Genomic DNA, 26,834 nt, shown 5'->3' with positions numbered 1-26,834 from the left:
CTTACACTGTTTATTCTGAACATTTTGATCTGAATGGTTTATGGTTCTACTCTAGTGCTGGCATGTACCTGAATATTCAAAGAAGCAACATAGTATGTTCAACCTCGTTGGTCTTTAAAGTCATGTGACTAACACTCTGTCTGAAAAACAAGATCTGCCAATGATTTTGCAAAATACTTGAACTGTAAACTTGAAAAATCGAAAACTTCAAAACATTCATTGAATCATGAAAAGTTGTGGTATTTAATGGCAAATTTTATTTAAAGAGATATCCCCTTGACTTTAAACTTGGGAGAATTAGAACAGAATTGACATAATACATCGACAACCAGCAACATTAGGACTTTTGTACTGTCGTAGTCATTCTGACTGACAAAAACTTTCACAAAAGTCCACACATACTCTGCTGAATTTTGACCAATCTGAATGTGACAAGAACTGAAAATATGGAGCTATAACATGAACAATGTAGCTGTGATGTGAGCATCAAGTAACGAGGCTATGAAAGAAGCATTACAGCTTTAATACGGGACACAAAACTTCAATCTTACCAGACAGTGCAGCTTTCAAGTTCGCACACACTCTGATGGGTAACAGGGTATCCCCCCACCCCCCACCCACCAATACATGGCAGTGGCATAAAAATTTGAAGATCTATCCTCTGCAAAGGACTGGTTCATATCCATTTTAATAATTAAATAATATAAAGTATGAATATAAATACTCTTAACATCTGATTTTATCATTTAAAATTATCAAATTAAACACTTTTCGACCATTCAAAATATTCAATGTTCTTTTGAAAGTGAAAACTCGTGCAAATCTTTATGCTGAAAGTTTGTCTTTCATATTTGAATAAAAAACCCAGGATATCTTTAGTTCAAACTAGAGTCTGTTTTTTATCACGGCCATATAAGGCAACATTTGTTCAGATTTCAGTTTCTGAAAACTTTCTAAAAGCAAATTGCGAACAAAAATAATATTCTCCTAAATTTTTCAATATTTTCAAATTGCAAACTTTTAGATTAAAAGACATTTGCCAACTTAGGCCTTTGATATATGCCTGATGCATTTTTTTATCATTTGAAATGTTGCATTTTTACCAATCCAATCAATTTTAGAACATGGCACCTGGTCATCTGTTGGGAAGTGTCACCATATATCAATTCTCTTGTTTACCAACACTATAAAGGCCATACAGAGACTTTCCAGCTTTACTGGTAGAGGGACATGTCTTTTGTCAATTTAACATGTACAAAATACAACAAGTACCAGTATAAAAATCAGTATGATTTATTTGTCATTAACAGAATTAAAATATAAATATGCCAATCATAAATTAAAATCTAGCAATGTAATAAGCACACTTTAACAATATAATTTTGATCACACACTCCACTTTAATTACATCAACTAACAGAAATTCAAAATAATACTTCATATTGCTTATAATATATTTCTAGCAACTACAACCTAGGCGTGAGCATTTGTAAGTTGTTTAATTCATTCAAAGATGTATTGCACATAAGAAATGCCAACTATATTAGGCCATCTACAATAATAGTATAACAGAAAATTAATAAACTAAAAAATATATATACTACAGTAAATGAAATAGGAATGCCATCTATATTAAGGCCATCATAAGTAATAATATACATCTATGACTATAAAACTGAAGAAACGGTTAACATAAAATACAAGGATTATAAAATACACAAGGCCTGGTATAACTTATATAGAGTATTAACATGTAAGCTGCGCCGCTGTATAGCATTTTCACAATGTGTTGATGTTATTTTATCTGTTGTCCAATAGATGTTATTCAGAACTCGGCAAATGTGGGTTTTTCCCAGCTTATCTATAGGTAAAAAAACTTTAACCATTATAGCTTCACTGTGCACTACCGGTGACAATTGATTAGTCAACCTGCTTTTTTTTAAAGCTGTAACTGTACGTTTGTTTGTACCTCAGATTAGCTGGGAAAATCCCAAATATTCTTAATTCCGAAGTTAGTCTATTGGACTGCAGTATTTTCAAATGTATCGCAACACATTTACTTTGGTAAATCAGCTAACTATTTTAACAGTCTAGAAAACAGACTGTTTTTAAAAATAATTTCAAATAATAGAATTTAACGAAATATCTGGTCTAACAGGTGTGCCCGTTCTTGACCAATCTAATTTCATAAATGCTTATTTATGAACACTAACCTATCTATAATTGATGTGTATAAAGATATTATGTTCATCGAGGTACATTTCCATATTTAGAAATCATTCATGCATAAATCTATTTCAATTTTCAAGCTAATTATGTCATTTCCATGTAAGTTTTCATACCTATGTATTGTTATTGAATTTTCATCCAGTAGATTTATTAATTAAGGTCACTTTAATAAGAGTTGCTGTTACATAAATTTAACAAAATGCGAATAAATAGACAACACAACATAACAATAATTTTGGTTGTTAAAAAAACATGATTGGTATCATTAACAAATTTAAACTGTTAACATAATCGTAACTTGTGGAAGACAAAACAGGAACATTAACAAGTATAGTAATAAGCTATTTACAACATCAAATTTCACTGTAAAATGATATGAACAAATTCTTGATGAAAATTTACCCTCTAAATTTCATTGTATTTATATTGTGAAAAAATGATTGTGAAAGTAAAAATATTTCATTTATATTAATTAACAAATTTGAATCCAATATTAATCAGAAAATTGTTGATATACAATAAAATGGTCACTTGAAAAACCTGAAGCCAAATAATTGCAAGTGAGGCATAAGCTACAATGCATATTCCCCCATGAATAAAGCATTTACATGTATACAGTATTCCAAGATTATCTGATTAAAATCAGATCCTAAATAACAGTATATGTTATTGGGATCTGACTGACACCAACACAAGAGGTCAACTTGTAAATCTTACAATCTGGGGTTTCAACAGTGTATACCAAGATCATTGTTATACAACATTAAATACACTCTACATATTTGACAAAATCACAGAAATTTGATTCACTAGAAAACCAATTCCTGAATGTACTGACTAATGATATTTATACAACTGAATATACATATACGTATAATATAGAACATTTTTATAAAAAATGAATGTATATGCTTATAAAAACAACATTACTTATTTTGACATAAAAGAACCACTGCACGCATACAATATCTATGGAAGACCAAATTGGTTTTTGCCCTCCTACAGTGTGATGGTTACTGTAGTTTAAATTGTAAAATCATAATATAACAAAATACATTTCAAAATACAAACTTATGACATATTTTACTATGACACTGTTCCCTAGTCCATAACACGATTCCATGAAAAATCACCTCTTAAAATTCACCATATGACAAACAATTGTTAAAATTTCTTGTTTCTATCTGTTGCATATAAAATTCTATATGTGGATCAAAAGTAAAGTTTGATATTATAATTAAAACATTTCAATAAATGCAACATAAACTTTTACATTTACTCTCTTAATACTAACATTTATATCACATTAAAATTGACACAAAAACTGTGTTATACTTCATACTATTTGTAGAAAATTAAACATGGATGCAAGTTGATACAAAAGTCATTATTTCATAGAAGTCTAATGTTTATAAACTGAAAGTACATGTACAAATTGATAATGAAATAAAAATATGGTTCATTTAGTAAGGTTTTTATGCTATTGGATATTGAAAACTAATATACATGTAGGTTAAAAAAGTAAACATTTACAGGCACAATTTATTCAATTGCACTTGGTAAGTTATATGCAGTAATAAATATTTAGAAATAGAAAGTAATGCGAGTCAAAATTATTTTCTGTCATCAGATTTTTCAAAGAATGATTCAATACAAAGTTTGTTTCAACATCAGCAACACTATATAGTACATGTACATTTGCGTATATCACTAATTGAAGGTTGATTTTCAGTAGTTTAATAGATCACATCAGAGAAGTCACAAGTTGTTAAAACAATACAAATACATAAACATCTTTGGTCACCTTGATGATCGCTCATCTGCAACAGAAAACAATTTAAGTTAACAGATAAAGAAACTAGAAATGTGTCATCATGCCACAGATGCCCCCGCATGCAGCCAAAATTTCAGATGGTGCATTAATTATTTTTTTCATTTTAAGTTCAAAGCCCTTAAAACTTTTCAATGTTAACACAAACCATTTCCATATTTCCATACAATGTTCAAGGCACTGAAATTATTCAGTCTTAACCTTTTAGAAATAGCATATTGCATATTTGTAGCCAAAATAATGGCTAAAAGAATGAGTGCTGAAACTGAAAGTTCAAAATTTTTCCAACATTCAGGAAAGATAAGTTTGTCTAAAATCATTGAACCATGACCAAATTCAAACTTAAACTGCTTATTCCTAAGATGTATCTATATTATTTTCAAAGTGAAAGGGACATAACTCTGCCAAAAAATCATCAAACCATGACCAAATTCCAACTTGACCTGCCCATTCCTTTGACATATCCGTATGTCAAATTAAAGTTGAATATGTAACACTGTTGGGTAGATAATGAACAGAAACTGTAAATTTCATATTATTTTCAAAGTGAAAGGGGCATCACTCTGCCAAAAATCATTGAACCATGACCAAATTCGAACTTGGCCTGGGCATTCCAAAAACATATCCATATGTCAAATTTGAGTTGAATGTGTTGTACCATTGGGGAGATAATAAACGGAAACTGAAAATTTCATATTACTTTCAAAGTGAAAGGGGCATAACTCTGCCAAAAATCATTGAACCATGACCAAATTTGAACTTGACCTGCGCATTCCTTTGACGCATCCATATGTCACGATTGAGTTGAATGTGTTGTACCTTGAGGGAGATAATGAACGGAAACTGAAAATTTCATATTATTTTCAAAGTAAAAGGGGCATAACTCTGCCAAAAATCATCGAACCATGACCAAATTCGAACTTGACCTGTATTTTCTCATGACATATCCATATGTCAAGTTTGAGTTGAATGTGTTGTACCGTTGGGGAGATAATGAACGGAAACTGTAAATTTCATATTATTTTCAAAGTAAAAGGGGCATAACTCTGCCAAAAATCATCGAACCATAACCAAATTCGAACTTGACCTGTATTTTCTCATGACATATCCATATGTCAAGTTTGAGTTGAATGTGTTGTACCGTTGGGGAGATAATGAACGGAAACTGAAATTTCATATTATTTTGAAAGTAAAAGGGGCATAACTCTGCCAAAAATCATCGAACCATGACCAAATTTGAACTTGACCTGTATTTTCTCATGACATATCCATATGTCAAATTTGAGTTGAATGTGTCCAACCGTTCTTAAGATAATGAACGAAACTGATGATGACGGAATGACAGAATGACGGAAGGATGGAAGGACGGAATGACGGAACAGGGTAACACTATATGCCCCGGCCATTACATGGCGGGGGCATAAAAAGCATCTGTTTTTTTGTTTGTTTTTTGACCAATAACTTAGAAAAATGCAATCACAATGCCCTTTCTGCAGTCTTTGGATAAGGACCTCAAACACAATAGTATGAATAAACTGTTTCTGTTTACATCTCTAAAACCACATGGTAGAACTACTTTCAATCCTTATTAACTCTGAGGTAATTACAGATAATAGCCGAGGATGTTCCAATTAAGAAAATGTTAAGACTTTTTACATGCTAAATCCTGTTTAAAAACCTAACACATGTGTATATCACAGCCCAAAGCTGGCAAAGGTTGTGTTTTTTTTAGATTTCAACACTAAGCATATATTTACATCAACAGCATGGTGTAAAGATATCTCAATCTTACCTCATTTAAAAGCTGATTGCATACCAAATGGATCATTGGCCTGTGAAAAATATATAAAAGACAATATAAAAGACATTAAACAATGTTTAATTATAAAAATTAATATTCTGCGTGTCTAAATCCTACAGTCATATGACTTTTAATAAATTACATGTATAGCATAGCTAAACAAGAGGGCCATGATGGCCCTGAGGTCGCTCACCCATAAGAAGATGTTTCATGCTAAACATCTAAGTTCTAGCTCATTGGGTTTTTTAAAAGAAGATTTTTAAAGTTTTTACTATACACATATAGTTAAAAACAATGACACCCCTGGGGCAGGGCCAGTTTTGACCCCCGGGCTTTTATTTGAACAAACTTTGTAGATATTTACTTAAAGATGTTTCGTGCTTAATATCTAAACTCTAGCTATTTGGGTTTTTTCAAAGAAGATTTTTAAGTTTTTGCTATACACATATAAGGAAAATCAATGACCCCCCGGGCGGGGCCAGTTTTGACCCCAGGGCTTTTATTTGAACATACTTGGTAGACACCCATCAGAACATGTTTCATGCTAAATATCTTAGCTCTAGCTCTTTGAGTTCTTTAAAAGAAGATTTTTTAAGTTTTTACTATATGCATATACAATATGCATATAGGAAAAATCAATGACCCCAGGGCTTTTATTTGAACAAACTTGGTAGACACTCATTAGCAGATGTTTCATGCTAAATATCTTAGCTCTAGCTCTTTGGGTTCTTTAAAAGAAGATTTTTTAAGTTTTTACTATATGCATATAGGGAAAATCAATGACCCCCTGGGGCGGGGTCAATTTTGACCCCAGGGCTTTTATTTGAACAAACTTGGTAGACATTCACTAGAAAATGTTTCATGCCAAATATCTAAGCTCTAGCTCTTACTGTTCTTTAAAAGAAGATTTCTTAAGTTTTTACTATATCAGTATATGCATATAGGGAAAATCAATGACCCCCCGGGGCGGGGTCAATTTTGACCCCAGGGCTTTTATTTGAACAAACTTGGTAGACACTCACTAGAAGATATTTCATGCCAAATATCTTAGCTCTAGCTCTTTGGGTTCTTTAAAAGAAGATTTTTTAAGTTTTTACTATATGCATATAGGGAAAATCAATGACCCCCTGGGGCGGGGCCAATTTTGACCCCAGGGCTTTTATTTGAACAAACTTGGTAGACACTCACTAGAAGATGTTTCATGCCAAATATCTAAGCTCTAGCTCTTAGGGTTGTTTAAAAGAAGATATTTAAAGTTTTTTCTTTCGGTTGCCATGGCAACCAGAGTTCTGCATGGAATTAAATTCTTTGAACAATTTTTAAAGGTGACCACCAAAGGAACATTCCTGTGAAGTTTGGATGAAATTGGCTCAGTGGTTTATGAGGAGATGTCATTTAAATGAAAAGTTTATGGACGGACGGACGGATGGACGCCGGACGAAAAGCGATCACAAAAGCTCACCCTGTCACTTTGTGACAGGTGAGCTAAAAACGTAGCATACTATTTCAACACTGGTTAGGGTGGTCTTTATACTTTTTCAAGTTGTGGTCTTTATACATTACATTTCAAGTTATTGTATTTTACCAAGGTTTATCTTCTACATACTGTATATTACACAAGATCTTAACTTTATCTACCTTCACTGTTCAAGTACAACCCTAGAGATATATGTATGTATCATTTTCAACAATAGTACTTAAAAGGGTAGAACCACCTGTCTTCCAGACATCCATATCATAAGATAAATAAAATATATAAAACAGACAAGCTTATGAAAAAGGAAAGCAGAGTCCACTTTAAGTTCATAATATTAATTCAACACTAACATCAATTTACTGCTCACAATATTTAGAGTACAATTATTTAACTATTAAATTGTTAGCCGTAACATCTTGCTCATGTAACTAGTATACAGACAGGTCAGTCAATACATTCTGTCTTGACTTTACACTATTGTCTACACAGAATAAAATTCATATTGAAATCTTTGTATGAATAACACAAAATGTATGCAATTCCTAGAAAGAACAAAATTCTGTTACTTTTTTCTTATATTGTTCAATTTTGCCATCATTTCTTAAATTTGAAAATTTGTGATTCCATTAAGTACAAAGAATGCAACTGGTTTAGGGATATACACAGAAGTGGTCTGAACAAATTTGGTATACATTACATTACATGTGTATAGCAGGTGTGTCAAAGGGAGATTATATGATGTCTATAAAAATGAGGTTATAGGTACATATAAAAGCAAGATCCTTTCTTATCAGTTTGTGAATGTAGAGATATTCTTGATCATTTTTGCTAAGGTTATATTTTACCCGTTTTGCTGAAATATTCTGTAAAAAAACCCTGCTTTAATCATCATGAGATAACGACATTTATCTCAACCCTTAATATATATCTACTAGTAACAATGGTAAATAAATTGCTGATAATTTTTGCAATGATAACAAATGTTAACATCTGTATCACACATTAAGAGTTTAATATAACTGTGCTGTATTTTGTTCAGTAAATTAATTGAGTTACAATTGTATTGTATTATACTATCAATAAGACTGTGGCCTATTTCAAGTGGTAACAAACAACCTAGATTTATTTCTACATTATCTCACTTAACGGTACAAAATGATAGATAACATTACCTAAATATTCGAAATATTTACAATGAAATTCAGCACATGATAAAATACGAGTTCTCTTCATTATTCGACATGACTCTTGTTTTTCCCTGCTGTATTAAAATCTAAAGGTCCATTATGTCTCAGAAATGCTATCAATTTTATTTCACAAAAACTCTTTACTTTTGGTATCTTACTACAGGGACCGAAAAAAATACTCATTTGCCATATCCATGACCTTTTTTCAACTTTAGCCTGTTGGCAATCGGTATAATCAAAGTAAATTGGTATTTTTGTATGGAAGTCAAAATACTGCTTTGTTTACATTTTGTTACTTTTACGACATATTACTGCATGTTCAGTGCTATTTTCTTCATTTGTTAAACATTAACCATGTTCTAAATCTATTATTTAACATGTTTGACATTTCTAACGAATAAAATAATTGATTCCTGAAGTAAAATGTGCCTTTTATCATCTGACGCAAACAATAAAATGTTAATAACTGATCATTTAACTTACCAGAAACCTTTACTTTGCCTTTTTTGGATGAAGATCTTTCAAATTTAAAGGCTGAATCATTAGACAAAGTATTGTCAAACACTGAGAAAGGATCAGAGTCACTGTTTGGGAGTGAAGTATTGACTACAGAGGTGAAAGGATCATCTTTACTAGCAAGCTGAGTATTGCTCGATTCTGCAAAAGGATCGGATGCAAACGGGTCATTTGCAAATGGATCAGATTGTGTAAATGGGTCCTCCGAAGCAAAAGGATCTGTAGATACAAAAGGATCAGCTACAACACTAGAAGATCTATGAATAGTCTCTGAAGCACTAGAAGTCACATTTTTATGAGATTCGTTTAATGAAGTTTTTTCTTTAATGGCACTTTGTGAGTATTTTTGTTCAGCATCTTTATCACTTTCATTTGTTTTAACACAGTTATTAACACTTTTGATATTAGAGTCTTTCTCTCCATGTATCACAGTGTCTAATGGCCTAACAGCTTGGGTATTTTGAGTATTGTCTGTTGTAGATAAAGGTAAAGTTGCTCCTGCTTGAGGAGAACTTTTCATGAGTGTTCCCCTAGGTCTAGGCCTAGGCACTATCTTTGTGTCTATATTTGATTTTGGTCTAGGTGGTAACGGGGGTGTGGACTGCTGTACCACATTTTGAGATTCAGTTAATGAGTTTAGACTGGTAGTACTTTTATTACTATCAGAACTTGTTGATTTTGGACGGGGTGGTAAAGGTGGATTATGAGCAGGTAAAGGGGGTGTGTTTACTGAAGTTCGAGGAGGGGGTTGGGGACCACTTGGGAAGTGTTGGTTCAGGTTTTGACTAGCAATGTTTTCTGGTAGAGGAGGAGGTGGTCCCTGGGGTAGGGGTATATTAAAGGCATCATCATCATCACCAAATAAACTGTCTCCAAATAAAGCCTCTTGCGTGCTGGGTTGTGCAGTAGATTGTGTTCCAGGATTATTGCTGGTGAAAGGATCATTTGCAAAGGGATCAGATGTGCCAAATGGAGTTCCTGATCCTCCAAAGGGATCAGAATCTGCTGATGAATCTTCACTTGCCTGAAACCCAACTGGTGAGGCAGGTTTTGGTGAAGGAGATTTATCAACTTTAAGAGCATTCAATGACTTTTTCTCTGGTGTTGCTAATTCAGCAAACATATCCTTTGGATTTGATGCTTTTGTTTTTCCTCCAATGTTCACAAGGTCTCCAAACACATCAGGTTTACCAGCCTGTACATTCTGTTGCTCTTCCTTCAGTGATGTTAACTTAGCTGGTTCTAAAACACCTTCTTCAAATGCAGTGTTGCTTGCAAAGGGATCACTTCCAAATGGATCATTAGCTGGCTGTAAAACAAAGGTAACATCATAACATCCTGTCTCAAGACTATTGTAGTAGATCTACAAGTTAATTCAGCAGAAAATTATCTTATTCATCTATTACTTTTACATATATACACGTAAAATCTGATGATATATAAAATGTCATTCCAACAGAATTAATAACTTAAACTTGAAAAAAAGAGATTTTATTTCTCTTGGATCTATCTTTAAACAGCTCTGATACATGTCAAAACAAAGATAATCAAGATTTCAGATATAATGAGTGGAGATATTAACCTTAAACAAGCTGCATAGTTAAAACCATTCTAATACAATCTTACAGCACTTCAGGGCAAATGAGTCACCAGCCATAACAATTGAACAATAGGCAAGAAATCCCTGAGAAGCCTCATTACCTCAAGAAAAGATACCTAAATATCTTCCTTTTGTAACAGACACTAGATTTATCTAGATATATTTATCTAGATTTAATCCATAATTCTTTCGTCTTTATAATATGTGAAAGACCTTTACTTTTATCAATGTAAAAAAGTAATAAATCAAATCGTAACAATAAAATAAACTTTATCTTACAGTAAATGTAACAGCCGGCTGGTTACCAGGCCTGGGGGGTACACCTGGAAATGTAGGGGCTTGTGGTTGAGTTCCAGGAAATGGTGTTGGAGGGAAGTTGCCTGTTCCAGGGAAGTTTGCTCCTGGAAATCCCATTCCAGTTCTTGGCGGAACATTTGGTGGTTGTGCCTAAATTAATACAATTAGTAAAATAGCTTCACAAATCTTTAATTACAAGGACACAGTAGTCAGAACAAGTACACAGTAGTTAGAGTCATCAAGATTTGTTATAACTTTTTTTTGGCAAAGCAACTTACATCACTATATATATCTTACTTTTTTGTTTTATTTCTCAAAATTGTGTTAAATGTAAACAAAAAATACATCACTAGTAAGAGATATATCTACAGAAAATACAATAATATTTACCTGGAAAGGACTTGGCTGACCACCAAAAGGTTGACTTGCAGGCTGACCAAATGGTTGACTTGCAGGTTGACCAAATGGTTGATTGGCAGGTTGACCAAATGGTTGACTTGCAGGTTGACCAAACGGTTGACTTGCAGGTTGACCAAATGGTTGGCTTGCAGGTTGACCAAGTGGTTGACCTCCAAATTGACCAGCCTGGCTAAATAACTGACCACCTTGTGGTGAGAATGGTTGGGCAGTAGAGAAAGGAGCTCCTCCAACTGTAAACATTGACTGCGATTGATTCTGGGTCATAGTTTGAGATAGTGCATTCAAGTCAGAAGACCAAGCACTACCCCCTCCTGATGCTGGTGTTGTTGTTGTACTTGTAGTAGGTGGCGCTTCAAGTTCCTTAAATAATTCTTCCATTGTATCTATCTGTTCTATACGCTGAAGATATATAGAAGAGAAATAATTGGTGAAATTTCTTCTTTGATTTCTTACATACTTACTATTGAGATTAATTAGAAGTCATCTTCCTAAGCTTAATCTTTACACTTTTCAAGTTATACCAGATAATAAATTCTGGCTATTCAAATTACCCTTAAATTAGGAAATTATTTCAATTCATGTGACAAATAAATGTAAAATTCCCTAAACAGATTTATAAGATATTAATACCAACCCTTTCTATTGTCTCCAACTCTGTTTCCATCTGTAACAGGTCTGGACCTTCTGATGACACAGGCTTGTTGTTGTTTGGTACCTAAAAATACATAATACAACTTATTGATACAATTGTTTATTTCACATCAAATAAAATGTAACAAATGAACTTTCAGAATTGCACCATGTGATTTCCCAATATAAATAAACAATTTTATAACAAATCACTACTGAACTCTATCTAGTCTCATTTTCCAAGTAACAAACACATACAATTTACAATTGTACTACATATAGCCTTGTTTTCATTTGCAGAGTTCAAAAATTCTATATTAACCTCATTACATACAATCATAAATGAAATTTTAGTTTTTAAATTTAACTGGAATACAATCTAATGGTAATTTTTTTTTTCCAGATCCATAAGTCACATCATATAATCACCACAGTATCAGGATATTATTATTTATGTTTTGTGTAGCTAACATAGTAAAACATGGACCAACAATTACTTTATATAGGTAGTGATTTAAGCACTAACCGAAAGAAACAATGTACCTTTTACATGTTAATTAGAATTACTGATTATACCCTTTATACTTGTATATACATGTATAATAATCTCACCTGGTATGTTGGGTCAGAACCATTTTCTACAGGTTTGCCATTCTTTGGTACCTAGTAATGGAAACATGACTGATTATATCAACCAATGATTCAGAATCAAAGGCCAATTTACTAGTAATTAACAGTATTTCTATCTTCATAATGTCACAAGGTTACATTTTATAAATTAACTTATACATATCTGGACAACAATCTACATTCTTAATTATGTATTATTGTAACTCATACTACAAGGTATGATATATATTGTAGAACATATTCTATATACCAGAATTCTACATGTTACATCTTATGACTGTCAGAACTAGTTCAATATGTCAATATTTACCGGGTATATATAGATTCCCGGCTGTTTCATTTGGTGTTATGATTGAGATTTATAACAATTGCTTTTTATAACAGCTGTTCCATAGATATTAGGATCTAAAAAATATGCAGCTTCTAACCTTTTCCCATTTTATTATTTATTATTTATGTGTTGAAAAACACATTGAATAAGAACATAGTATTCTTAATTTACAAAAAATGAACTATATTGGACTACCTGTATATAAGATTTTGCCAGTAACTGTTTGCCTGAAGGCTTTTTATCATTAAACACTGATTATATCCAGTTTATATAAAATCAATATTACTTTGCCACAAATGATTTCTTAATCTAACTGATTACTTTAAAAAAATCCAGTTAATCAATCAGGCCACAAGTACCAAGAAAGAGCATTGAAGAACAAGGTTATCTAATTTGTATGTGGAGGGGTAGTCCCCAAGTAGAAATCAAATAGCGGAAGGTTATCATTGTAACGTAGTCAAAAACAGAACTTTTTCCCTGTTTTTATGATATCTAAACTGAAGAACAAAATTTAGCCAATCTTCAGGCATGTAAACATCCATACAAGATTTGGCTATCTTTATCCCTGGCTTTTTGCATCTCAGGTCATCTGGGGCAAGCAGTGCAGTACAGTGTAACTTTTGAAAACTGAACCTGTGAGACAAGCCGAAAAGTTCAGATTTTGGAAGTTACCTGAATTCAGTAGTTACACTGTATCTAGAGTTTAGGTAACTAATTCCCATAGTTAAGTTAATGCCTGGAGCTTTGTTATGTATAATTATAATTTATCTGAAACACATTTCCAATGAAAAGATCGCTCAGCCATGAGACAAAATGAATACATCAACATAAACTTCATGATAAATAAACTATAGACTGGAAATTATCTCAATACATTGACAAAAACAATTTAACTGCAGAAGAATTATATATACAAGTTCATGCTTTTACAAATAATATCTCACCAGTGACAAACATTAGTCACGAAACTAAGTAAATATTAGAAAATTAAGGTAGTTTCTAAGTTTTTTATAACTAATCATGCAAAACAATCATGCTGTTAAAATTGTGGTAAACTACACTTTATCTTATTAGCAAAAATGACTATTTTGAATCCATAACCTGACTTTGACCTTCAAACAAAATATTGATCATGTCACTACTTATATGTTTATCTTGATAAAGTCATAGACAGTGTTATTATACGAGTCTTTCATAAAAATAGTGCCAAGTAAACACACATGATACTTGTTCTCAAGTGTAGGAGGTTTACTTCCTGGAGGGATGTCTTTACTATTTACACAAATGCTCTATTGTAAGTCTATAACGAATAATAAAATCAATACTTTATCTTGACTCCAAAGTATGACATTGACCTATAGACAACAAAAGCTGGTATAAGATTGTGTTTTTAAAGGTTCATTGTGCCCCTATTATCGAAAAAAGTACCAAAATGGATCTTAACTGCAGTTCATCCTTAAATAGGAACTATTCCTATTAATAAATAAAATCCTTTATAGAATGACACAAAAAGGCCTGACAATAAAGTCAACAATGGAGTGTACATAAAGGTTTAAATATAAGGAGAACAGTTTTGACTTCATCAGAATATTAGAACAAAAATATGTAAAACAGAACACAGCACCACCAGACACCAGGAAGTAAAGTTTAACATTCTATATTTACCACTTCAATCTCCTGTGAGCAATAAAACATTATATCTATACATTAGCATTATCACTATACTCAAAACATTCACCATATATAAAGACAGTACAAGACAAGACCAAGAAGTATTTTGTACCATGAAATAAGTTGATAGTACTGTAGTAATATAAAGTATTTCAACAAGTTATGAAGACAAATCCCAATTACAGCAACAAGCACAAATATTTTCTTTTAAATAAGATACAAAAGTTTTGTTTTTACAGCTATAAATAGAAATTGAATTGACAGACTAAACAAACTAGAACTGCCACTGTCATGGCGTGAATACCCCCGCATACCACTTTGTCAGAAGCTTTTTTTAAGTCAAGGCCCCTGTGACCTTGAACTTTGACCCAGTGACCTCAAAATCAATAGGGGTCATCTACTAATCATGACTAACCTCCATGCCAAATATGAAGACTGTGGGTCAAAGGAATCTCAAGTTATTGGGCGGACAAGCTTTTTTTAGTCAAGGCCCCTGTGACCTTGACCTTTGACCCAGTGACCTCAAAATCAAAAGGGGTCATCTACTAATCATGACTTACCTCCATGCCAAATATGAAGACTGTGGGCCAAAGGAATCTCAAGTAATTTGGCGGACAAGGAAAAACCGACGGACGGACGGGGAGACGTCTGGACGGACAAGCTGATTCCAGTATACCCCCCTTACAACTTCGTTGTGGGGGGTATAAAAATTATCTCAAATACATATAAGCACACGATTATTTGCAGCCTCGTGTTGAAAGCTATGATAAACTGACACGATGTTACATTTTATGGTAAATGCATTATTGGACATGTTACTGATCAATATTTCTTACTTCAATCATATTTATACATATAAAACAGTGTGTTAAATTAACTTTAAAATCAATTTTTTATCTCCTGTACAGCTATATCTGATTTAAGGAGCTTTTCCTGAGCTACAAATCCTTATCCCTAACCGCAACTGTTTAATATTTAAACTGGCACTGTTATTTGTACAAAAATATTTCAGAAATGAAGAGAAACCCACATAGATTTTATTTCATTATTGTCTTTTTCCTGAATAACATATACAAAGACCACAACAATTTTCAATTTCTTTGACTTTACAGTACTACACTGATTATTCTAAAATTTCCAAATGATCTGAACCACAATACAATTTTCTCAAACTCTAACTGTATCAGTGGTATTCTCAAAATTGCAAACATAAATATGATATCATAACTCCTGAACCTGCTAAATTTCTTAAATTGACTTTTTAAATTTCAAATCTTGAACCTGTCTATTATCACCCCACCTGCTGGAGCTAAGGGATGCACAGACTTCAGTAATTCAAACCCATTTGGTCACCTCTAAGTTCACACAGGGTTAAAAGGTGACAGCAATTCTGATGCCTCAACCCCTAAAGGCAACATCTCAGCCGCAAGAGAGCATGTTCATGTAGGCTGGCCCAACTCTATACTTGGGACAAATACAAATTACTTTCAGTTCTAGCAGGAGAAAGGTTAAACATAATGTAGTATTTTACCTGGTATACTGGTTCCTGGTCCTCTTTGGCTTCTGTAGCTGTTTCATCAGCTGGTTCCTCTATCTTATGTTTGGCATCCTCCACCTCTTTTTTCTTCAATTCATACACAACTTGGAATAAATCTCTCAAGGTCAGTACCAGTGCTTCTGCCTACAATGTTGAATTATTTGTTTAAATACATGTATATATTCTTGTAACCCATTTTCTATAGATTTTAAGTTGTTGCTTTATTCAGTACTTGAATCAAGACATAGATTCCTTCTCTACTTACTTCAATTAATTCTGACAAAAAAACAACTATAGTAGAAAACTATACGTAATAAATGTCTACAAATATTACTTTTTATATCTATAACAGTAGCATTTATAGTTTTATTACTTTGCTTGCTGGAATTTAGGCGACAACAACAGAACTAAGGTCACATGGCAACTTACTAAGTGAAGAAGACCTCACATACCTTATTGTACTATATTTTAAACACAAGCAGGTACTTGTGTACAACAACTAACCTTCTGTAAGCTAGCTAAATAGTTTCCTCACAGTAAAGAATCCCAAGTCCCTTTCAGGATTTCAACCCACTGAGATGAGTGGCAAGTGATAAGAATTCTGCAACCTTAACACATTCCGTCCAAGAGACCCTTTGATTATTCATTATTTCAACATGTTTTAAATGTTTTGTCACTTAATAGCTGCTACATTAAATCAAACATTCTCAATTCTTTTACTTTTTTTAGTAATTGTTTATATGTAAATTGGACATAAAGAAATGATTGGAAATAATCCTTCAAATCAAAATACAAACCGCTTTCTCTGTTTTTATAGCGAAGAACTTGTGTTTTCCCTCTCCTGCACCATACACATATCCAAATGCTCGTGCATCTGTTATATCACGTGATATGAATGAGATCCTGTGGACTGGATGAGTGTGGTTTGTTGCCTAAAATATTTCAATTTTTAACATCAAATTTGAACAATACATACATTGTAAAGGAAGTGATAATCGAACTTTCCACCATAAAGAACAGGTAGGAGATCCCAAGTGCCTTTCCTTAAACTTTATTTCTCAGGCAAAACCATCACATCGATGGAACCTCATATGTTACAAGTTCTTCAAGGTGGCTGAAAAAGCTTCCTCTTATGAGAGAACTAAGGCCTTGAACAAAAAGTACCACAGTGTAGTGTTTTAACCGCTATGGAAACCAATTAATTAACAAGATATCCAAGAGGGCATATTGTTTATAGATTCACTGAGCAAATGGAAATATTGAAGAAAAAAAATTTGGACATAATTTATACAAACTTCATAAATCAAAGCACAGAAGGTGCTGAATTTGTTTGGGTCTCAGAATGTCAGAAAGGTGAAGGTTGTGAGATTATAAAACAATTTGTTTTTGTATAGTGCCACCAATGCTTTCCAGCGTTTTAATTGTAGTAGATTGGCTATAAGACTAATTCGATCAAATGTTTATTTGACTTAAACAATTTGAAAAAAAAAAGAGTAGCCGTAATTGGGATTTGAACTCCAGACCTCTCGCTTCCTAAGCGAGGGCGCAAACCCCTCGGCCACGGTGAATTTATATGTTAACGGCCTGAAAAAAAACATATTATTCTATTTAGGGTTTGTAACGACGCTAACTGTTGTTTAACACTTGTGTAAATAATCATGGCGCTTACTATAAGCATGTATATTTATAAAGAATAAAACAATATTAGAAATCTTCGACCATTTGGGAATTATTTTGCTTGAAAATTAATCCGCCTGTCATGTGACCATATTTACGCAGTGATCTCCCCTAAATTTTTCGGCCTAAGTGTTACATATAAAGGGAAGTAACCCCTTCAAAAAAGTTGACTACTTTCGGCACCTGCAATTAACAGCATTAGAGTCTGAAATTTCGCTACCATTATTTGTTTGGTCTAACAACCCAAACAAATAAAAACCATAACTATATTATACAAGAAACCACAGTAATGCAACATAAATTTTGTCTTTAATGAGTTTTAAAATATTTTATTTTTGAGATTAATTTTGGTTAAATGAAACTTAAGACTACAATGAAAGAACAAGAGCCATGTCAACATGGCCATCCCCCGCCGAATGTGTTTGCTCATTGGAAGAATATATATGTAGTAGAGCAGAATATTTCCATTTTAAGAGGTCTTTTGGTAATGAAAACTGATGGCTATAGTGATTACAGATTTGCAACCTATGTGAATACTGATGGCTGAAAATAACAAAGGGCAATAACTGAAAAATAATGCAGGGTAGGTTATCATTCTTGTGTGCTGCATCCCTCCTCAGTAAAATCTATCCACCTATGAAGTTTCAAGTTGATACCTCAAATACTTTTTGAGAAAAAAATTGAATTGAAAAATTAAGTATGAAAAATAACAAAGGGCAATAACTCAAAAATTATAAAAGGTAGAGTTATCATTCTTGTGCACTGCACACCTCCTGAGTTAGATCTATGCACCTATAAAGTTTCATAATGATATCTCAAAGGCCTTTTGAGTTATGCTCTGGACAAAAATTAATTTTGAAAAATAAAAAAAGGGCAATAACTAAACAATTATGCAGGGTAGAGTTATCGTTCTTGTGCACTGCACTCTTCCTCAATGAGATCCATCCATATGAAGTTTCAAGTTGATACCTCAAATACTTTTTGAGATAAGCTCCGGACAAATAGTATGAAAAAGAACAAAGGGCAATTACTAAAAAATTGTACAGGGAAGAGTTATCATTCTTTTGCACAGCATTCCTTCTCAATAAAATCTATCCACCTATGACATTTCATGTTGACATCTCAAACATTTTTGAGTTATGCTCCACTCGGGTGAAAAATTATTTATGAAAAATAACAAAGGACAATAACTCAAAAATTATAAAAGGTAGTGTTATCATTCTTGTGCAGTGCACACCTACTGAGTGAGATCTATGCACCTATGAAGTTTCATTTTGATATCTCAAAGGCTTTTTGAGTTATGCTCTGGACAAAAATTAATTTTGAAAAATAACAAAGGGCAATAACTCAAAAATAATGCAGGGTAGAGTTATTATTCTTAAGCACTGCACTCCTCCTCAATGAGATCCATCAACCTTTGAAGTTTCAAGTTGATACCTCCAATACTTTTTGAGATAAGCTCTGGACAAAATAGCATGAAAAAGAACAAAGGGCAATAACTCAAAAATTGTAAAGGGAAGAGTTATCATTCTTGCGCACAACATTCCTCCTCAATAAGATCTATCCACCTATGACATTTCATGTTGATATCTCAAATATTTTTTGAGTTATGCTCCACTCAGGTGAAAAATTAAATATGAAAAATAACAAAGGGCAATAACTCAAAAATTATGAAAGGTAGAGTTATCATTCTTGTGCACTGCACACATCATGAGTGAGATCTATGCACCTATGAAGTTTCATGTTGATATCTCATAGGCTTTTGGAGTTATGCTCTGGACAAAAATCAATTTTGAAAAATAACAAAGGGCAATAACTCAAAAATCATGCAAGGTAGAGTTATCATTCTTGTGCACTGCACTCCTCCTCAATGAGGTCTATCCACCTATGAAGTTTCAAGTTGATAACTCAAATACTTTTAGAGATATGCTCCGGACAAAAATGTCGGACGGAAGGACGGACATACCAAAATTTGATATTTATGAGGCAAATCAGCTCATAAACACCACCTGGACCAACGTCCATAAGCAAAATAAGCTCATAAAAACAAAAAAATAGCTCTTAATTTGAATTTTATGAGTTTTTGTTCTTTATTTAACTATGGAATGAAGCTCATAATAATCAAATGTTGGCTCGGACGGACGGAAGGTCGGACGGACGGAGACTATTTCTATATCCCCCGCCGCCTTTTCGGCGGGGGATAATTAGCTATCTGTAAAGACTCAGAATGATAAAACTGACACAATTACTGATATGAAAGAGAGCATAAAAAATATTTTGATTCAATTTTTAGACAAGTATTTCCATATAAATCAAAATATCTTACATGAGTTCTGACATCAATAATTCTGATCCCATCTAATGAAACATTGACTATTATTTTTTGTTTGTGCTGTCCTGACTGTTTGACAGCAACTTTTAGGCGGTACATTGCTTCTTGGCACATCTTATCTCCTCTGGCACTGGTTACTTCATCTATACCTATTAACTTGGCATTGAAATTAACACCTGGAGGGTCAAATCTACTTGGATCATTCTTAAGGTCTGAAACAAGAGATATACATGTATGTATTTTGTTTAAATTTAAGAAAATTCAATATTGTGATTGACAGCAAGAAAATATATTTTTCATAATTTCATTAGTGTCCACAGTCACACAAATGACATCCAAATTTTATGCTAATACGGTCAATATCATTTGCTCTATATTATTTAGTATAGAATTGGACTCAGCTATTTACATGTAAATGACTCCACGAAATAGAATACCTAAGAGTAAAAGAAGCAACATTGGAATGGACACAGAGTGTTTTTAAGATTTTCTTTTGATTTGGCCTAGGTACTTCTTTATTTCTAGCAATGTCTTTTTTATAAGAGAAATTACAAGACTGAAATGGACACTGAGTGTTTATCAGATTTCTTTTGATTTGGCCTAGGTATTTATTTATTTGAATTCAATGTCTTTTTATAAGAGAAATTACAAGACTTGAATGTGTCCTAGTATTTCACTATAAATTTTCTAGATACTATTTATGAAAGTACTCAGGCTTCAGTTTATATCTGACCTAGTTATCTAGTGTACATGGAGGGTGATCAAATATAAAAGATATTAAGAAGACATTTTTATCATGTTTAATGACAAATGACACTTGGCAAATTGTTTCTACAAGATCATAATCATGCTGAAATACATAAAGCTAAACTGAATAAATTAACAGTTCCATTTACATGTACCTTTTTTGCTTTTAACTTTTTTGATTGGTTTGTTGTCAGCTGCATCTTTGGTTGTGTCTGTTTTTTTAGTATTTTCTTCAGCTGGTTTATTTTCTGTGGTTGTGTCTGTGGGAGTTTCTTCTGTTGGTGCAGACATACTGTTTGTATTTATATTACTATTGCTAGTATATGAATATGGGTCTGAAATGATAAAACAACTATAAAATAAATATCAGAAGGTTAAATCTCTCTGCACTGTTCACAGGAATAAATGTTATACATATTGCTTGCTGATAAGTGCTTTCTATCTTTTACACCATTTAATACAGAGCAATGAATTTATACAATGACAATTGCTGAAAGATCATAAAGTTTTTAAAATATTATTCTGATGTTTTTACATCATTCTTAAGTGATCCTTAATAATCAAGTTTGATTTATTTACAGCTATAGAAGCCCCTATTAGCTGCAGCTTCCCATAAAATGATCATGGCAATTTTGGCAGGTCCTTTCCCTGGTTCAAATAAAGTTTTTTTCCATTTTTAGAAAATTTCAGTTTTACTGTTTTAGTATAAATCTGATGTTGCTTTAAGATATTTTACTTCTTGGCAAAGCAACCATCATAAACTATAACAAGGTAAGGTCAAAATGCATACATGTAGTTTGACTAACCAAAGAGGTAGTGTTGAAATTAATTAAAAATAGCTTTTAAAGCAGCATTAAAAAGTTGGCAGCAGATCTGTAAATAAAGAAGTTGTATCCCCGATACATATATTCAAATATAATCAATTATGCATAAACATACCAATTATTTAATCTTTATTCACGAAATTACTTTCACTTTAGGGGGCGTAACTTTTGTCAGGGGATCCACTTCCGGTGTAAATTAATCAAAATCTCTCCAAAATGTAACCTATGAATATGAAATTCAGTTTCATTTCAACGTTCAATTCATGTTTCTACAACGAGACTTTGCTTTAAATTGTAATTGAATTAGTAAAAAAGAATATTTATTGTGAGAAAACGACCGTGTTTACCTGCACCATGCCTCCAACATCAGACACCTCCTCCCAAAATAACTTTGTCATAATTATATTTTATTTTGTACATAAATTTGATACAATTTTAATTCGACATACTTACTCATTTAACAAAAACACGCAAATTCCTAAAACATTGTCTAAATATGAAGGTGAAGTATCAATTTGACTTGTTAAAAACTTCACCAACTTTGACACTTCTCCAAAATGTACCCCTATGTCCGTTTACCTCTTCCTCTGCGTTTGAACATGATTATTGCGAAATGCGGGGAACCAATGCATGGAGTCTCCTGATTGGCTGTTTCTTGTTTGTTTAATTTACGACACACGTAATTGGTTTAACGCCACTAAATTTTGTTAAGCAAATGTACTGTACATGTACCACACTAAGCAAAATTTCATCTGTCATGGTTTTCGACAAATAATACCTCTTTGTTTAATACAATTCTGTGCATGCCATTCTGATCAGTATTGTATACTATATAACATACGATAGCTGCCTAATGTAAACCATTCAAATAAAAAGTCAATGGGACTGTTTATAAATTTGGTGATCATTATCAATTTCCTGATGCTTTTTTGGAATTGATTGTAATTTGCTATTTCATCTAATGTTGAGTGCATAGATACATGTATTATTGAACAATTGGTGAGTTTTCAGTTTTGTGTTGTCCAAATAAAAATGGATGAACATTCCTATTCAATTGAAGGGCCCATTCTTTCATCTGAAATTTTCAAGCAACTACTCTTCCCTATTAATTGAGACACTTTTTCCAGTAATTTTAAAACAAGTGAGGAAGTTGAAACGATTTAAGGACCCATCCATCACAAAATATTTTGCGGATTATATCTATCTATTCGTTCACCAAAGTTCATTTTCTTTTTAAATAGCAAAAAATAAGTCCATAATTAATAGTATTTTTTTATTTTTACAGTATTATCACATCATGTTCAGCTGACTGGAATGATTTGACCACTTCAAAGCCTTTCGCATAGTTTCATCAAATTCAAGCAAGCTGTTGAAATGCCATTTAAAGCTTTATTAACTCTCAACAATCTTACTCAGCAGACAAAATAATCAGTCCTGTAAGCTTTCATCAAAATCTGCATCATGATTTGAGGAGGGATATCTATTTAACAGTTATCAAAAGGAACCAACCTAATTATCAAGGTTCTTGTAGTTTTTTATAATATTCTACTCTTTGATTGTTAAAAAAATGTTGCTTAAAGATTTTTCCTATTTTTAGCTCCAACAGCCACATTGTTCATTTGAAGGATTATTCCTGTACAGTTTCATCACTACTGGGTGAAGTAAAAATGTTAGCAATGGACAATGAATTTGTTGTGTAATATAATATGCTCTCTAGACTCAGTGCAGACTTGTCTCTTTCAGTGGTTAGTCTTTAAAATATTTAAGGTTGGTATGGTGATTACTGACCATCCATTCAGACAATAGTACAAAATGAACGCCAGAATGATCACAACAGCTCACCTTGAGCCAATTGTGCTCAGGTCATTGAGCCAATGGTGCTCAGGTCAGATCATCAAAAATTAAGCCATGTGGTACAAAGAAATGTTATAATTAATATTCAACAAGATTTACTTTCTTTGCTAAGTGTTTATTCACACAAATCGTTTAATATAGACGACAACAAAGATGTATCAGGATTACAAACTATTCATATAATTCTTATATTACCCTAAATACACATGCAACCAGTTTTTGTAAAATCTCTTACAGAGATAAATAACACTCTAGTACAATGTAAAATATAATAATCATTAGGATAAGTACATACAAACAAATGCATAGAGTGATGACAACATCAGCTTATATATGATATTGATAAAGGCAATCAAAGTGGTAACTTTCAAATCAATTACAGGGAATGAAAATACAGACTATAATAGTTTTATTTTACACTGCAATATATATATATTTGTTTCACAATAAAAGAAGGTAAAAAAACCAACCTGTATCACACATTTTATTTTATGAAATTAAAAGTCTTAGTAATGCAATGCCCAATAACTGTAAAAATTATTAGTAATTTGTGATCACTTATTCCTAAACAAAACCCATTCACACATTTTAACAGAACATATATTTCAACTTCTATTTTGGTATATAGCAAGTATCAAATTTCCATTGAATGTCCGGCACCCAATGCTACACTGTTTGACTACATGTATTAGAAATAATCATGTGATATTGTTATAACCATGATACGTCAACATTATTGAGATCAAAATGAACTACTGTAGGGCAGAATATTCTTAATACAAACCCAAAGTTAACTAAAAGAAAGTAACAAGTATACCATAAAGTCCTTTACAGATTCATTAAAAATAATATCAGATCAGTAATAAAGTAATAATTATACATAAAAAGTATTTGAGCGTTGTCATAACAAAACCAACATAATGGGTTTGCGACCAGCATGGATCAAGACCAGCCATGCTGTTCGCTTACAAACCCTATTACAAGTAGAGAAACTGATAGCAAACAGCATGGATCCTGATCAGACTGCGCGGATGCGCAGGCTGGTCTGGATCCATGCTGGTTGCAAACGCATAACATTGGTTTTGTCGTGACGCGGCTCATTTTTTCCCAATCATTCTCTAATGAGATTTCTGGACAAATCAGTGCTAGCTTGTTTCTATTGTAACCTTGGTCACACACAGATCTACCATTTATTGAAGTAACCTTTTACCTCTTTAACATTGTATGACAGATTGCTTTTAAATATAATATAAATGTGATAATCATTTGTGGAGAACAAAATGAGAATGAGATTTTTTGTCAGATAAATAGACAAAAATGTTCAAATTTTATATGTTTGAGATTGAAAATTAAAATTCACTATTTAGTAATGTCAGATTTACTTGGAATGACAAATTAGCATTCGATTATTTTCATAATTTCACACTATAACAGTATTAAGCGGTATGGTGTATGTTCATAATAGGCAGGAGAAAATAAAATGACACACCAAATTTTGATAAGCTTTAAGCAAATAAAAACGTCTTTCCTTCCTGATAATATAGTTTAAGTTTTCTGAGACACTTGAACGTTACTAGCATCATCTACAAATGGAGATTCATATGTAGACATAGGGGGGCATGTACACACTAAATTCTGGTCACCATAAATGTCATCAATACGCCCAACAGTTGGCCAGAACTTTGTAGATGGTGTCACAAATTCCTAGAAACAAAACAGAGAAAAAATGTAATGAAATCTAGCATTGCTAAACTTAATGATTCAAATTATTCAAGTTATACATGTAATAATTCATGATACTGAAAACAACAACAACAATTAATTATAACACAAACTCTTTAATATATAAAGTACAACTACCACTATACAATCTTTCTGATACTGTTAATAGTCTCAAGAATCTGCATACTAGCAAAACTAGCGTTTTTATTTCCTTTAAAATGAGTTAAAAAAATCATGTGTTTTTTTTAATCTAAGAAAAGTAATGGTATTTATTAATATAATTTCCTTTTAACTACATACAACACAATAACTAATTAATTCATGAACACCCAAGCAACTCTCTTCACTTATCATATTAAAAGAAGATTAACATCATTGGATTAAATATATATAAACTTACAGCCGGGTAAACTGCTGTTTTACGGTCATATGGTCTGTCCCAGTTTTCAGCAATAACATCCTCCTGACAATGTGGGGCCATCTGAAATTTATATAGTAATACCTTTTGTCTTGAAATTGCCGACAAGAAACATTCCATGCATCTTCCTATCCACTTCAAAATTTGAGTGTTGATAGAACTAAACAAAAGATTTCTATTATCATATTTTAGCAAAAGAAGGTTGGATGGCCCTAGCAACACTACAAACTTGATTTACTCACAAATTGATCTCATAACAATTATCTCATGCATGATACAAGATAATACATGCCCTTAGAAACTCGACACACAATTTAAATGCATACAGAATATGAATATTGTAATTAAATCACTTCAAAATATAAAAAATATTAAGCAAAATATTATAGAATTTTGAAATATGTAAATAACAAAGCAGCATGTTTCAGAAATAGTGGTAAACAAACCTTGAGAGGGTTTATTTTTCTGTCCATTTTCCCTTCCTCTATATCTTGTATTTCATGTCTGATTGCTGTGAAAATATTATGTTAAAAGATAATTTATGTTTCACAAACTACTACCACAATCATTTTTTTATGTCATAAGTCTGTTATAATAATGTTCTACAAACTTAACAATCCAATGCTACAGTATCTTTTTTTTCTATAAAATTTCTGTTTATGTAAGTTTCTGTAAGTTGATACTCCCCCCCCCCCCTCCCCCCCAAAAAAATGAAGTACAAATTTTGAATCCACTTGGTCTCTTTTTCTGAAGATCAATTCTGATCAGCCTTATTTGGCAGAATTAAATAGAAATTTGAAGACATGTTGAAGAACAACTCAAGATGCATACAGACTTTTAAGGAATAGGCTAAATATTGAGACTGAAATTGACCAAGAGAAATATATCACCTATGAGAGCATCACAGAATCTGTCAAGTTCTTCCTTATCTTCTGATTCAGTTGTGGTTCAACCATCAAAGTTCCTACTACTGGCCATGATGTTGTGGGTGCATGGAAACCTACAATATTTCTTTCCTCAGTAAACATAAGAATGTCATACAATTTATCCAAGAAATAATATTTTTAAAATAATTTTCAGCCAGTATTCTTTTACTATTTTTT

The 26,834-nt window shown here is 32.4% G+C and overlaps 2 protein-coding genes across 5 annotated transcripts; both read right to left on the bottom strand.

Moving 5' to 3' along the window:
- Positions 1 to 1,277: 1,277 nt before the first annotated feature.
- On the bottom strand, positions 1,278 to 22,348 carry LOC132757807 (disabled homolog 1-like). Of its 4 annotated transcripts, none has more exons than XM_060749214.1 (13): positions 22,191 to 22,348; positions 21,069 to 21,248; positions 20,161 to 20,378; positions 16,955 to 17,089; positions 16,152 to 16,301; positions 14,615 to 14,626; positions 12,601 to 12,651; positions 11,993 to 12,073; positions 11,329 to 11,757; positions 10,921 to 11,088; positions 9,009 to 10,350; positions 5,853 to 5,892; positions 1,278 to 4,049 (listed from the first exon to the last, which is right to left on the bottom strand). In XM_060749214.1, the coding sequence occupies exons 1-12, from the start codon at positions 22,192 to 22,194 to the stop codon at positions 5,885 to 5,887; spliced, it is 2,778 nt and encodes a 925-aa protein (XP_060605197.1). In that variant the 5' UTR covers positions 22,195 to 22,348; the 3' UTR covers positions 1,278 to 4,049; positions 5,853 to 5,884. The 4 variants fall into 4 exon arrangements, with proteins under 4 accessions (XP_060605197.1, XP_060605199.1, XP_060605201.1 ...); XM_060749216.1 differs by having other exon boundaries at positions 9,900 to 10,350; XM_060749218.1 differs by having other exon boundaries at positions 10,066 to 10,350.
- A 2,557-nt stretch (positions 22,349 to 24,905) lies between these two features.
- LOC132757806 (glycine dehydrogenase (decarboxylating), mitochondrial-like) lies at positions 24,906 to 26,741 on the bottom strand. The gene is made up of 4 exons (XM_060749213.1): positions 26,622 to 26,741; positions 26,178 to 26,242; positions 25,714 to 25,794; positions 24,906 to 25,295 (listed from the first exon to the last, which is right to left on the bottom strand). The coding sequence occupies exons 2-4, from the start codon at positions 26,202 to 26,204 to the stop codon at positions 25,137 to 25,139; spliced, it is 267 nt and encodes an 88-aa protein (XP_060605196.1). The 5' UTR covers positions 26,205 to 26,242; positions 26,622 to 26,741; the 3' UTR covers positions 24,906 to 25,136.
- Between the last annotated feature and the right edge of the window lie 93 nt (positions 26,742 to 26,834).

The sequence above is a fragment of the Ruditapes philippinarum genome, unplaced genomic scaffold (assembly GCF_026571515.1).
Source record: "Ruditapes philippinarum isolate M1 unplaced genomic scaffold, ASM2657151v2 ctg252_1_1_1_1, whole genome shotgun sequence".
Classification (NCBI taxonomy): Eukaryota; Metazoa; Mollusca; class Bivalvia; order Venerida; family Veneridae; genus Ruditapes; species Ruditapes philippinarum.
The sequence above is the reverse complement of the archived record's forward strand: the minus strand, read 5'-3'. Positions and strand labels throughout refer to the sequence as shown.